This window comes from Falco peregrinus, chromosome 3 (assembly GCF_023634155.1).
Source record: "Falco peregrinus isolate bFalPer1 chromosome 3, bFalPer1.pri, whole genome shotgun sequence".
NCBI lineage: Eukaryota > Metazoa > Chordata > Aves > Falconiformes > Falconidae > Falco > Falco peregrinus.
The window spans coordinates 20,247,883-20,261,786 of NC_073723.1; the positions used below are offsets into that span (position 1 = coordinate 20,247,883).

The following is a 13,904-nucleotide window of genomic DNA, read 5'->3' on the forward strand; positions in this document are numbered from 1 at the left end:
GAAGAAAGAGAACACATCAGGATTTTAAACTTCTCTCATGCAGGTGTGCAATATATTTTTACTTAAGGTACAGTGAATGAAGCTTATGTGATGCTGGATTTTCCATTCCTTACATTCCTTATCTTTTGCAAGGAATCCACTGCAAAGGAAATCCAGAGTGTTAAACTCTATATAGTCAGAAGGATCAAGGATACACCTTTTATACAGCTCTAAATCATTTAAGGTACAAGGTAACTACAAATCATTCTGCAAACCCTTAAACTGCAATAACCATTTTATATGACTACTGCATTTATATTGACGCAACATTCATGCGACACAAATACATGAAAAACTGCATGGGTATGGAATAATTGTAGAACTAACTTTAAATTAAGGGCAACCTAAATGATGGCTTTCTGATCCAGATCTGGACTGCTTCTTTCATTAATTTCCGGTGTTTTATAACCTCAGGAAATAATATAGGTTGGAAAGGAGTTTTTACGGTTCAGCCCCCCTTCTCTAAGCAGTGCCAAGTAGACCAGCCTGCTTAGGGCCCTGCCCAGTCATATTGCAAGTATCATCTCAATCATTTCACAGTCTGTTCCAGTGTTTGACCACCATGACATGCTGAAAAAGTTTCTCTGAGTATCAAAATCAGAATCTCCCTTGTTTCAGCTTGTGGTTATTGAATCCCATCCTCTCACTGTGCACCTTCAAGAAGAATTTGTCTCCCATCTTCTCTGTAGCATAGGAGACATGCAGCCCTCCAGGCTTGTTTCCCAAGGGCCTAGTCCAAAAACGCAGAGTTATTAGAAAACAGCAAGCTCTGGAGCAAACCTTCACTACAGAACTGGGATTGGGCATACTTGTTTGGCTGTAGGAAAGGTCTCAGATCACCTACTCTTCTCATATGTGAGAGTACAGAGGGCTGAGGTGCTTCTCTTGACGTTTAGAGGCGTTTGGTTATGAGCCAGAGCTGTTTAAAAATCCTGTAAATCCAGAGAGTCAGGGCATTGGCCTGAACATATTGCCATGCTGGCGTGGTTGACTCCTACTTTTGATAAAAGTTGGCTTGTGTCTTGTAATTTTAAAGGATAGTTAGAAGGAGTACAGACTTGTCTTGAGAATGGATGTCCTGTCCGTACTCAGCAGTGCCCATAACTAGCTGTTAGTGTATCCCTGGGCTTTGCTCAGGGTAGCGCAAGGGTTGGATCAGCATGGTCCCTGCTGTGGTTCCCACCTGACCTGCCTGGCTTTGGCTGCTTCTACAGCAGCGGCACTATGGCCAAGCATGCGCATCACTCGCTTGCTGCTACCTGCTCAGAGGAGGCAATACTGTGCCCTTTGCAGGCTTTTTGTGTGTGCACTGACTGTAAGCCAGATCTGGTAACGGCACAAGCCACCTTTGAGCTATCACTGAGGTCAAAGAGAGGGAAGAACAAAACCAGATACATTTTCATTAGCTTCCCACCCCCCCCAAACAATGTGCACATTATTTCCTGTTTAAAACTACAAAGTTTAGCAGTAAAACACATCGCATCCACGTGTGGCGTGGGAGGTGTTGATATCCTCTGCCTACGGCTGTCACTTACACCCACTTCTGCATTGCAAATTGTCTCCCGTTAAATGAGCTCACAGAAATACCAGCATTGTTTCATATGCTGGGGTTTGCATGATGTATTTCTGCATCACTGCTGTTTGTCTTGCAAAAATCCTTTTCAGTCCCAGCTGTTATTTTCAGGAACTGACAAGTAGGTTTCTGTAAATGAATAAAATTTATTCTGAACATGGATGTAACCCCTCATGAAAAGACAGCAAAAAGGCAAGAAATACGTAGCAGAACATACCCCAGCCTGTATTGAAGCTGGCAGTTGTCAGCACAGAGAGATTTTAAGTGAAGGAGGAGGGAAAATAGCAAGAAAAAGGTTTCTGAAGATTCTTTCTTGGTTTCTCCTTGTGTTCTCTGTGTGGGTGGTGGTGTGGCTCTGGGATTTGGGACAGGGTGATGGAAAAGGGAGTTAAACCAGTTACTGTAGCATAAACTTGCTACCTTTGTGGTGGTTATCTGAAAGGCCTGGATACTTGCTGCTGTGGTCTGCTGGCAGTATATGATTTGTTTACTAAACAGGGAATGTAATTGAAATGTCCCTTTTGAGTTAATGAAAATATAAAACAGCTTTCCAGAGTAGACTGAGGACTCTAATTATCTGTGAGCCTCATAGATTAAAAGTGTTCTTTCATCCATTTCTGGCAGCCTGAAGTAGATGAATAACTGAAATTCAAATAAAAACCTTAGGAAAAAGAGACCTGGAAGATGAAAGAGCAAAGGGCCAAACCATTTGTAAAAGGATGTATCTCCATTGAGATGCCCGTTGTCTTTATAGCAACTAATTATATGTGAAAACTATGAAAGGTTTGGAAGCTGTGATACCCATTAAAGGGGCCAGGGGTCTCCATTGCCTGCGGGAAAAACACGCTGGCTCCTCTCTGAAATATCATTGGCTCTGTATCAGAGGAGTTACTCTTTAAGGGTACATTGCAAGCAGTGGCCTTAAGCATGTGACCAGTTGCCAGAAAACTGGCAGAAGCAGTCATACAGGTAGTGTTGAGCTTGCTACGTCATTATTTGCAGAGTCAGTCCTTCAGACCACAGATCCAGCCCTAAAACAAAGCCTGGAGCAACGCTGCCCCACCATGCAAAGGCATCCAGAAGCAGCCAGAGCTCAGGTACATCCTCGGGATGGTGGGGTCTGGTGTGTCCTAACGCTGTGTGAGCTGTCTGCTTTCTGCATTGAAGCACTTTTGTTCTTGTGTCAGCCGAAGGCTGGTGAACAAACCTCCGTGTAGCTGCTGAAATACAGCAGCCAATCTTGCGCACTTTTTGTCCACCTTCCCATTTGCGTCTGTTCCTGCTGTGAGTGTTACAGCAGCACTTGCCTCCCCAGCTGAGACCGTGGTGTCAGTATGGAAATGCAGAGCATTCAGGCTGACTTTGTAGAGGAAGCCTGTGATCAAGTAAGACATGAACGCAGGTCTCCCCCGGTGTCATTCCAGGCCCAACCATCACACTGTTACACACACACCCCCCCAAAAAAAAAAGTTTCATCCCTGCTGCACATGAAATATTTTCTGAATTTGGAAGGGTAAACCAGAGGGATGCACACAGGAAAAAGTGGGGTTTGCACTTCACAGGGTTAGTATATGAGGAGCAAAAAAGGTTTGCGAGCAGCAAAAAGGATGCTTCACCTCACTTGGTTGGGTTTTTTTGTTAGAATATGTTCTTCCTTTTCAGGTTTGTACTTGAAGACTTTGATCTAGGGGCGCAGTGTGTCTAGGAAAGAAAAAAAGAAGTTTGCTTCTGGTGTAAACATTTACAGCTTTGTGGACTTGAAGTGGAATTTCACCTGAGAATACAATCAGTGACCTCAGCTGAGATGAGCAGAGCGTGGAGAGGGGGCACTCGTACCTGTTACTTGGTGTTACCTGAACAGCGCCCAGAAGGCCAGCAAAAAGTTTGCTGATTCATTTTGTTGTGGTAGGAGGTTTGAGGAGTACTGATTTTTTTCTTTCTGTAGTTCTTCTAGATTTGATCTAATATTTTTGACTTTGAAAAAGGGCTGGGTTTGACAAGTTTTTAGAGTGGATGGTGATTTTGTCTGCTACGCAGATCAATGCACTTTGAAGTGTGCCTGTGCAAGTGGGAGATGACGTGAAGGAACTGTAGTGCAAGCGCCAGAATTCTGCAATGTTCTGGCTAAGCAGCAGGCCCTAACCATTGTATAAAATGGTGCCTCTGCAGCGTATCTCAAATGATACTTCCATTTACTCTTGCAGAAGTTTTCACGTTATCTTTATGATACGTTAGATGTTAAAACCTTTAAAACCTGAACAAACCCTTCACTTAGCTGCCTGTAAGCAACATGGTTTTTGCTTCTCTTTTGTAATTTGCTCTTATGCTCATGCTTGGTATGCCACTTGCTTGCTCTGCATTAATTTACCATGCTGATTTGTTCTGAATATGCCCTGTAGGCTAATGGTATATTTGCAGCCTTTCTTCTTTTGTAAAATTTGCTATTGCCGTTTATGGGACAGCGTGTTCTCTTTGACACCTTCCAGAAGTGCCAACTGCCTGTTGAACAGCACGGCATCAGCTGTTAAAGCCTGATGCAAACCCCAGTAAAATCAGGGAACACTAATGCAATTCAAGGTTTTTAAGGAAAGGCAGTATCTTTTATTAGATCAGCTGTTGGAAAAAAACAGACAAGCTTTTGGGCCCACACATCCTTCTTCAGGTCTGAAATAGCAGCAGTATTGCTTATACTGGCATTCCTTAGCAGCGAGGCAGCTATGGTCCCAGCAAGGTTTAAAAAACGTGTTTAAAAGTGTGTGTATTTCATGGCCCTTCTTATTGGGGAGGGCTTCCTAGCAGGACACAGGCAGACATCATTCTCTTCTCTCCCCTTCCCAGTACACACCCTACAAACAGGGAACACATCCTACAAGGAGAGGTAGTAGAAGATCACTTATTCTTGAGAAAAACTCTTCAATACCTTATGACCAAGCCACATCATCTCCATAGTCACCCAGCTGTTGGGGAGGACTGGGGCAAATCTATGGGCTTTGCTGTGCAGGTGGTAACCGCAGGATCTGTGCTGGAGATCCTGGTTCCTAACGTTTACAGCAAATAGTTGTGGGACAAGCGGGCAAAATGAGTTTTCTTCCCTTTCTTGTGGTTGCTTTAGAGGGAACAGTGTTTCCCAAAGTTTCTGGAGTCACAGTTGCCTGACCAGCCACCCAATAGCAAAGCTTGTGATTGAAAATAGTACACTGGCAGGGTGTTTCTGCAGAAAAGCTGTCAGCAGCTTCCAGTAGTCTTTGGATTGCTTGTGGTTACATAGTCGAAAAATAAGAAATAACAAACAGCCCAGTATACTGCCTGCTTACTCCTGCAGATTATGGATCTCAACATCCTTTGTCATCCTATGAGAGATTTCATATTATCTTCCTTTTTTCTTTTCTGGAAATCTTCAAAAGTATATAATAAAATCTTTCTAGTTAAAGAACAGAGTCAGATGCTCAAAAATTAAATGTTAGCGTTAACTGCAACATTTATTAAATGTTAGCATTAACCGTAACATTTATTTCTATATTCCCATGCTAGGAACTGTGGTGTTAACTGTAGTTAATAACTGGTATTAAGAAGCTAAGGATGCTTTTTGCTCATGTGAATATTTCCACAGTACACGGGCTGCAAGAACTCTGGATTTTGCATTATTTCAGGAGTGTATCAATAGGTGTGTTAATTATGTGGCTTCTCTCTTCAGCCCTATTTGAAAATGAAAGTTTGCATTTCAAGAAACTATAGCTAAAAGAAAATTGTAATTGATGCTTCTGTAGAAATTAAAAGGATGAACCATTTATGACTTTGGTTAACACATAGACACGAACAACCAATGAGCAGGTAATGCTGTAAACAGGATTGTGATTATTGAAAAAGCGTAATTCAGAAGGAAAAATACTTCTTAGAAATTATGTAGGCCAAAAATCATAGTTTAAGAAGATCTGCTTTGGGCATTGGTGTTCTGGTGTGAAGCTATCTTCGAAGTATAGAAATTCTTAAAAGTATAGAAATTTGTGGGACCCTGTCTTCACATAAAATGCAAGTGTTTCTAATGTGATTCTAACCTGAATCCATCGCTTGAGGCACATTGTACTTAAGGATCTGGATTTCCATTCCTGTCTGTGCCACTCCCAGCCTTTTCAGCCTTTAATTGATCCCTTTTATATGTTTCTCCACCCAGTGATGTGCCCAGTGACACATGCCTGGGGCAAGTAAGCCGGTATCAACCGTAAAACAGAGTAGACAACTGCTGCTCTTTCCCAGAGAAGGTTTTAATGGAGGAGTCATGTAGACAACCAGATTCTCTGGTGAATCACAGAATTTGTTTTGTTCCCTTTAGTACCCAGTAAGATATCTGGGTGGTTTAAAAGCGTTGCTGCAAGTGTTACTGCGTAATGGGGCTTCTTTTTCTTGATGGGCATCAAAAGGAAAACGATGCATCTGCCTGTGAAAGAGAAGAGCATCATTCTCAAAACTAAGACCCTTTCATATTCCCATCTATTTAAAGATACTTCTATGCTACCAGTGTAGAATAAGTAAAACCCAGGATCTGTACTTGGTCCCTCTAACAGTAATTGTGTAGCCATGTGGACTACCACCTGTCTAACGTGCAAAACATGATTCCACATCTGGATTCTGCAGCCAGTACAGGGCTCCGGTGACCCAGTCTTCAGACATCTTCTACATATGGGTTTGAAATGCAGATGCAGGTCCATCACTGAGTCAATGCTTCAGATCAATCCCATGTTTAAGTTGGATTTCTTTATAAATTGGCACTTGTAAAACTGGAAGAATGGTATGAACGAAGGAGAAGCAGTGAAAAAGTGAACTGCTGCGGAAAAAAGCATCTGGTCCCAGCCCACTATTTTTTACTACCTGACACTCTTCTTTAATAGTGATGATGTTGCAGCTTTTTTTGCTCACGAAAATAGAAACAAGAGCAGCAGTGTCCAGCACTCAAGTGAATGAGCCAGCTACACATGAATTGGTACACATTATAAATACGCATTTAAAGTTTTTTCATGAATACCTCAGCTAAATAACAGCCATCCCTGTCTCGGTGTTCTTCCGCTACTGCATTTGTGGAGTAGCCTATAAAGAGAGCTGGAAATGGCAGTGCTAATGAGAACAGCATATGTCACTGCACTTCACTCCTCCTCTTCTGCAGCTGGTTATAAATTCGGGTGGGAGATATCAAAAAGCCAAAGACATAAAACTCTTTTTTGTTCATTATCTCACCCAGGACTCAACATGTTCGTATCGTCAGGCTTTACATGATGGTAGCTTTGTCTTTTCTTGTTTCACTGAGACTTTGCTCTTTTTCAGGTGCCAGGAGACAACGAGAAGCACTGGAAGCCAGTGTTAGTGGTCTTGACAGAGAAAGACCTCTTGATTTATGAGAGCATGCCACGGATGAAGGAGGCTTGGTTCAGCCCTCTGCATACCTACCCCCTGCTAGCCACCAGGTACCTGTGGTTTTTTATTATGACTGCTTCAAGACTGGTGGGAACTGCTGAGTCAGCCAGGAACAGGTATAGCTGGTACACAGCTATATATCATACTTGAAATGTTGTGGTTTGAGAAGCAGATTCTTCTTCAGTGGGCTGATGTGCTCAGCTTAACTTCTTTCTTCTCCATTTCGAGTTCTGGCTGAGGGTGATGGCCAGAAGGATTATGGATGTGGCCATTTGGCCCAGATCCAGAGGCAGGAGTGCTGAAAAAGCCAAGAGTTCAATCTCCTGAAATTTCTCAGTGTGCAGACCTGAGGGCTTGGCAGAAGCACTCAGATTTGCAGCTGGTCCTCCAGGCTGAAAAAAAATGAAATTGTTGCCCTGAGTTGGATGTGCCATTGTGGCAGTTCTGCACCACTAGTTTGAGGCTTTTGAAGGGTTGCACATGTGATGGAGACGCTTAATTTCAGCACAACTTCTGTTCCTGCTCTAGCGAACGAATTCCTGGCTTTTTTAGCTTAAAATTGTGAGGTTGGAAGACACATGCTTGAATCTAGGTCGGAAATAACCATCTGCATTATTTCGAGGGTATCCATCGACACTAATTCAGAGACGGCTTTCCCATGGTTGTCTTTATGCAGTGGAAACTGTCTGTGCTTCTTGATGTGAATCTTAATCACGTTTCTTTGCCAGTATGGTCAAAGGGCTTGAGAAAGAGCTGCTCTGCCATTGATTTGGCCTTGCTACAGGCCTCTATTATACCATTTTCAATGAGTTCTCAGTCAGAAGGGCTTGCTGTACATGGCCAAAGGCAGCGGGTCTCTTACTGCGCTCTCATTAGTTAATTTTTGTTCTCGGTCTCTCGGTTTAGTTCTCTCCCTAAATGAGCTAAGGCTTTGCTGCTAAATCATTATAATAATAAATAAAAAAAATTGAACTCTGGGAATTACACTGATGGTTGTTTTGTCCCAGTCTACCTACCCGTGATGGAGTTTCAGACTCCCTCGCACGCCAGCTTCTGACTCACGCTTTGTTACTGTAACTTAAGGCAGCAGCCCCAAGCTCCGCAGCTTGCAGCCTGCTGCACACTATGCCGGTGAATGCTGATGATTCCTGATGAAAACTGAGTCTGAGTAAGGTGTTGGAGCCGGAGCCAAAGGCTGTGTCCAGGTGTGTCACTAAGCCTTAGAGTTTGTAAAGCAAGAGCACCACAGCAGAGGGTGATGTTTCTCCCCCTCTTTGCTTTGGGATGTCATTTGTGCATGGACCCAACTCCTCCTCTAAGTGACTGGACATCCCGCAGCGCAGCCTGCCCCCTTCCTGCCCACACGTCATCACGTGTAAAGACAGCCCTTTGGTGGGTATCGCCAGCCCCCCTCATCAGTGATCACCGATCTGCCACATCAAACAATCTGAGACCTTGTCTTGGAAGGCTTTTTACTGAATTACTTTTTCTCAGGAGTTCAGATTTGATAGCAGACTGGCTTGCCTTGGGTGGGGATAGTCATCTCCCTGTCCAATGGGATTCCTGTGTGAATAGAGCACTGGCCTTCAGGCTGGAGGGGAATGAGAGATTGCTAAACACAAGTGTCGGGCTGCTGAAGGGCCTTTATAGACTGGGGAAATGGTCTGTAAGAAAGATGGGATGAGGTTCAGAAGAGACAAGTGCTGGGGAATAATCAGCTGCACTGGTTTGGGGTGGAAAATGAGGAACATAGTTGCTTTGCTGGGAAGCGTCCTGGCAAAATTGCTTAAATCTACGGTGCTATGTTTTTGAGAGGGGAAAATAAAGACGATCATCTTGGGTTATAGCAGAAGCGTTGTGTGTTAGGCAGATGTAGTAATCATACATAACTACAGAGCATGAGTAAAGCCTCAGGTGATAAACCACCTTCATGTGAGGCACTGCACTTCCAAAAAGATGCAAGTTAGCTGTGGAAGGTCTAGAAGAAAACAATGCAAATGTAAGACCTAGAAAACACTGTCAGTAGGGGAGTACTTGAGAAGCCTTAGTTGTTTAATCTGGAGAGGTCCATGGAAAACATGTCAGCAGTTTTCAAGTATGAAGATGAGACACAAGGAGGACACGGGAGCATGTTCTCCAGGCCCCTCCTGGATACAACAGGGCATAGTTGGCTGCTGTTGCAGCAGGGCAGGTTTGGGTAGGTCCTTGGAAAAACTCGGTGTGCGAATGATGGATCAGATTCTGTAGGAAAGGTGTATGATCCTCATCACTGGGGTCCTTGAAGGATGGGTGATGCTATAACCCTCAGTAGTGTGTTGGCACAGTTAGCCCTGCTCTAGGAAGGGGGATGGGCCGGGTGACCTCCTGAGAACCATTCCAGCCCCATCTCTTTGATCTCTTTCTTACTAATATTGCTGGGAATTCAACACTCAGGCAAAAAGACGACAGATACACAAAACTTGACGCTCAGAATGGAGTCACAGTCTGATAAGTACATATAAACACATGAATCCCCAAGGTGAACAGATTACAGAAATTGACAGATTCCCTAAATCATTACACCTACCGTTTTGGATGATTTTGATTAAAACCCTGCAGGATCCTGCTTTTATGATATATCACACTGAGTACAGTTATACCAAAAAAATACACAGGGTTTGCTCTTGTTATTGACTGCTGTGTTCATGCTTGCTCAGTGATTACCCTCCTTGTGACAGGTTTTTTAATCCCCTCTGTGCATTGATCAGTGCAATTTAGAACTTTTCACCTGGAAAGTTTGCAGACCACATGTTGTAATCTTGGCTGCTCCTGTCTTTCAGATTTTCATGAGTCCTTGGGAAAACATTTTTGCTTAGCTAATGCATATTTGAAAAGCTGCTGAAACTGGAAAACTTCAGTGCCAGATACTGTACAGTCATGCTTAATCTACCCAAGACATAATGAGCAGAGAAAATTGGAAAGTGGTAGAAGGATTACAATCTTCTTACAGTATTTTAACAGCAGAATTTCAACATGCCCTTTTTGTTTGTTGATATGTTTGCCTTCAACCTATAGATGCTATTTAGACCTAAAAATATTTTCCAGTCAGTCTTTCCCAGCTTTGTATGGAATATAAGTAATAGCTCAAATGAAAGTGAGATTAGATTTAAGTTGTTCCTTTAAATCACTGCACCGGGAGGCACAGCAGCTGGCTCATAGCCCTGACTCCAAGGACCTTTTTGTCGTAATCTCTGTTTCAGTGTTTTCTTATGCCTGAATACAGTGCCTCCCTCTAGCATGGGAATGGGGCTTAAGTAATTACATCTTAAATGTTTGCAATCAAATTCTGTTATCTGTCATAGCCAGATATGAAAGGAAAGGGAAAAATAAAAAAAAGGTAGCCTATGTTGGACACTGATTAAAGATTAGATAAGTAGCTTTTGTGTAAAGCTGAGGTCTGTAACTAGAAAGTATTAAAGCAATTTGATAGTTAATGCCATGGCAAGTTGGGGAAGGAGTTTGGGCACTGATTAGTCATCTGTGCAAGCGGGCAGAGAGGCAGGCGGAGAGCACTGGGCTACCCGAGCACCCAGGGGAAGGTGTATGAGATGCTGTGCAAGTTCTCTGCTTGTCTTCCTGGTGGTCATGGCTCCTTCCATGCAGAACTCAGATGAACTGAGAGCATGTGCATAGGTTTGCCCAAAGTACAGCAGTTCCAGAGCAGGTTTCAAGGGCGAACTCAGGGTAAGGAGTGGTTTCAACGTAAGAAAGGTCAGGCGATAGTGGCTTTCTACTGGGCAGAGCTGTGTGACTGTTGATGCACTTGTATCACGGTCTCTTTTGAAATAAATCTCAAATGAGCAGCTGAACACTTGCTTTGAGTGTCAGTGCTGGTTTCACTGTCTTTTTGACGAGGCTATTAGATTTTGCTGTTGCAGGAAATGGTTGAAACTCTTTTCATAGCATTAGGATGAGAAGCAGGTCTTGGTGCATCTCACCCAGAACCAGCACTTCGTGTTGGACCATACCCATCTTGTGATCACACGTGTGCAAAGAATAATGCTAAAAGGGTCCCCAAAACATAGAGAGACAAGGAAAAAATGAGAGAAATTGGAAGTGTCTCCCTGGCTCCCTGAAGCATGCCAAGAGTTGCGTTTTACAGCTGCTGCCTGTTACCTACACGCTGTGCAAACAGACTTGATCGTGACCAACCTTCTCCTGCCCTCTTGTGGCTCTGGCTGCGCTGGGGAGGAGTGCTGGGGCTCCTGCCTGTCCTCACAAACCTCCGTGGGGCCGAGTAACCTTCAGCGACTGAAAGTGAATATTACCAGAGCTGGTCCTGGGGTATCTTTCTGGCTTTGGGGTGCAGCGTGCACCATGCCCACAACCCCCACCGTGGTCAGAGCAACAGGAGGTGGGGGTGAGGGGAAGCCCTCTGTGAAGTTTCTAAGACTATTTTTTGCCCGTTGAGGTATTTTTGTGGTCTTTAGGTTCAAATATCTTTTATGTAAATGAAACAGTTCTCGAGAATGCAACTTCATTAAAGCTTGGGAATCCCTTGACCTGTACCCAAATACATCAGAAGCGACAGCTGGTTCATAAACACTATCAAATGTTCCCATGCATATTTGTCTAGTTCATGTTTAACTGCATGATTTTCCAAAGCAGGGTCTGGAGCTGTATGACAGAAAAACATTTTAAAAAGGGAGACTGCATTTTTAATGCTGAGGGGGTAATGCAAATGAGAAGGCAGGCAAGGAAGTGTTCATGTTGGATGCGTCCACGTACTTTGATTTGTAAAGTACATCTTCATTCTATCCATGTGCTGAAAAACCTACAATGCCAGTGCTATGGATACAGCATGAAGATGTAGGGGAGCCGGGTGGGGTGGGTGGGGTAGATTTGAAAGGAAATTAAACATTGGGACCATCTGTCTGTCACACATTCAGTATCACAAGTATTTGAAAACAATCTTTAGCACAGCTGGTAAGTACTGTATAAAGGCGAAGGGATGGCCCAGGAAGAAGCTGGAATAGTCTTATTTTTAATTACAAACTTGATGTGATTTTCCAGGCTGCTTTCCCGCAGTTGCTCCCGGTAGCAGAAGGCACCATGAGAGCAGTGGCCATGCCTGCACCTGGGTGACTGGCCGGGCACAGGCAATGGCAGAAGTCACTAGAGATTTCAGTTCCCAGTCTCCTGCCTTGATTATCAAGATGCAGCATCCCCTCAGAGTTTGCACCTCTGACCGGGATACTCTGCATCTTGCTTCCTCCTGGGAACATGAAATCAAGGCAGATGCTCAAAATCCAAAGGAAGTTACCATGAAGCTGGACGTGAACAGATCTTGCAAACCTTCTAGCAGAATACAAAAGAAGGACACATCTGTTCAGCACAATGGGCATCCCAAATGTCAGCACGGACTGCCAGGGAATTGGGGAAAATTTCAGATGCTGTGTGGTTAGTGTTTCAATAACTGAAAAGCTAAAGTTGTGCTTTTTCTTTCCTTTCTGCTTTTTTTTTCTTTTCCTATTAAAACATCTCTGTCTGATGGCATACTTCTACAGTATCAGCTAACAGGCAACTATTCTTCCAGATGGAAAACAATAATTTGAGGGTGAGCAGATGATTAGTATAATCTAATGTTTTATCCTTCAGCACAAGTATTCTACTACAGTGCTACATACATACTTCATAGTCTCATATGAAGTATATTGTTTACCTATAGAAAGGGAAACAGGAGACACAAGACAGAAATAAGCTTCACAGAAGAATTTAGTTTTGTGACCCCTTCCTCTGAGGGTTAGTCTCTGGATCTCAGTGACGAGCTCCTCTGGATTGTTCTTTTCAGCTGAATCAGTGTCATGTCCTTGAGTGAATTCTGTATTTACTGTCCACACTTCTGCAGGGGGAAGAAAAACCCCAAACCCAAAAGGGCAGTCTTAAAGAAGAATTAAATATGCGATGTTGATTTTCTCATTCAAAAAATATTCCCTGTGATTAGTGTTTGCCCAGATGAACAAACTTTCCTGGTCACAGATTATCTGTTGATGCCAGGCAAAAAAATGTTAATTGCAGAAAAATCTGAGAATTTCAGATTACAAGTAGCTGCAACATTTTGCATTTTACAGGTTCCTTATGGGAAAAGTATACTCAAGACAGTAGTTTTGTATCTGCTTATTAACTTATTTATCCAACAGCATTTATCGTTGAGTTTGTCTGCAGACATTTAAGCTTTATGGCAAATGCCACTTGACGGTGAAAGCTGGATTCAGCTGCCTCATATGAGTGAGCACTGGTATCTGTATATCAAACCCCATCACCACAGACCAGTTGGTGATTTCTCTCAGTTCCTCACCCACTGTTTTGTGGAATTCATCAGATTTTGGGATGTGCCTATCAAAACCTGCATATCTGGCTGCTTCCGTACTGGCTGCCTTGGACCTCACTTTTCTGAGTGTCACTAGGAGCCACTTCAGGCTCAAATGCAGAGAAGATACGAGTTCTGCTCCCAGCCACGAGCACTTACGAACATACAGAGCAGAGCTGTGCTCAGTTGGGGATTTTGGTGCAGTGCACTGTGTCAGCATTATAATTCCCTGATGTGTTTTCAAATCCAATTGCAGGTTGGTCCATTCTGGCCCAGGAAAAGGCTCACCGCAGTCGGGAGTGGATCTGTCTTTCGCAACCCGTACTGGTACAAGGCAAGGGATTGAAACGCATCTGTTCAGGACAGAGACTAGCCGAGACCTCTCACTGTGGACAAGAAGTGTAGTGCAGGGCTGCCACAATTCTGCAGAGCTCATCACAGAAATCACCACATGTGAGTAACACCTGCGGTGCTGCATCTCCACCCCTCCTCATGACGCTCACAGGTAGCACAGGCGTCTTCTGCTAGAAAAAACTG

General features: G+C 43.6%; 1 protein-coding gene across 1 annotated transcript in view; it reads left to right on the top strand.

Moving 5' to 3' along the window:
- The window catches only part of SNTB1 (syntrophin beta 1), a 116,018-nt gene that overhangs the window by 96,155 nt on the left and 5,959 nt on the right, over nucleotides 1–13,904 (top strand). Inside the window, exons 4-5 of the mRNA XM_005241207.4 lie at nucleotides 6,929–7,068; nucleotides 13,624–13,820. Of these exons, the coding sequence (XP_005241264.2) occupies nucleotides 6,929–7,068; nucleotides 13,624–13,820 (337 nt within the window). The remainder of the gene's footprint in view (nucleotides 1–6,928; nucleotides 7,069–13,623; nucleotides 13,821–13,904) is intronic.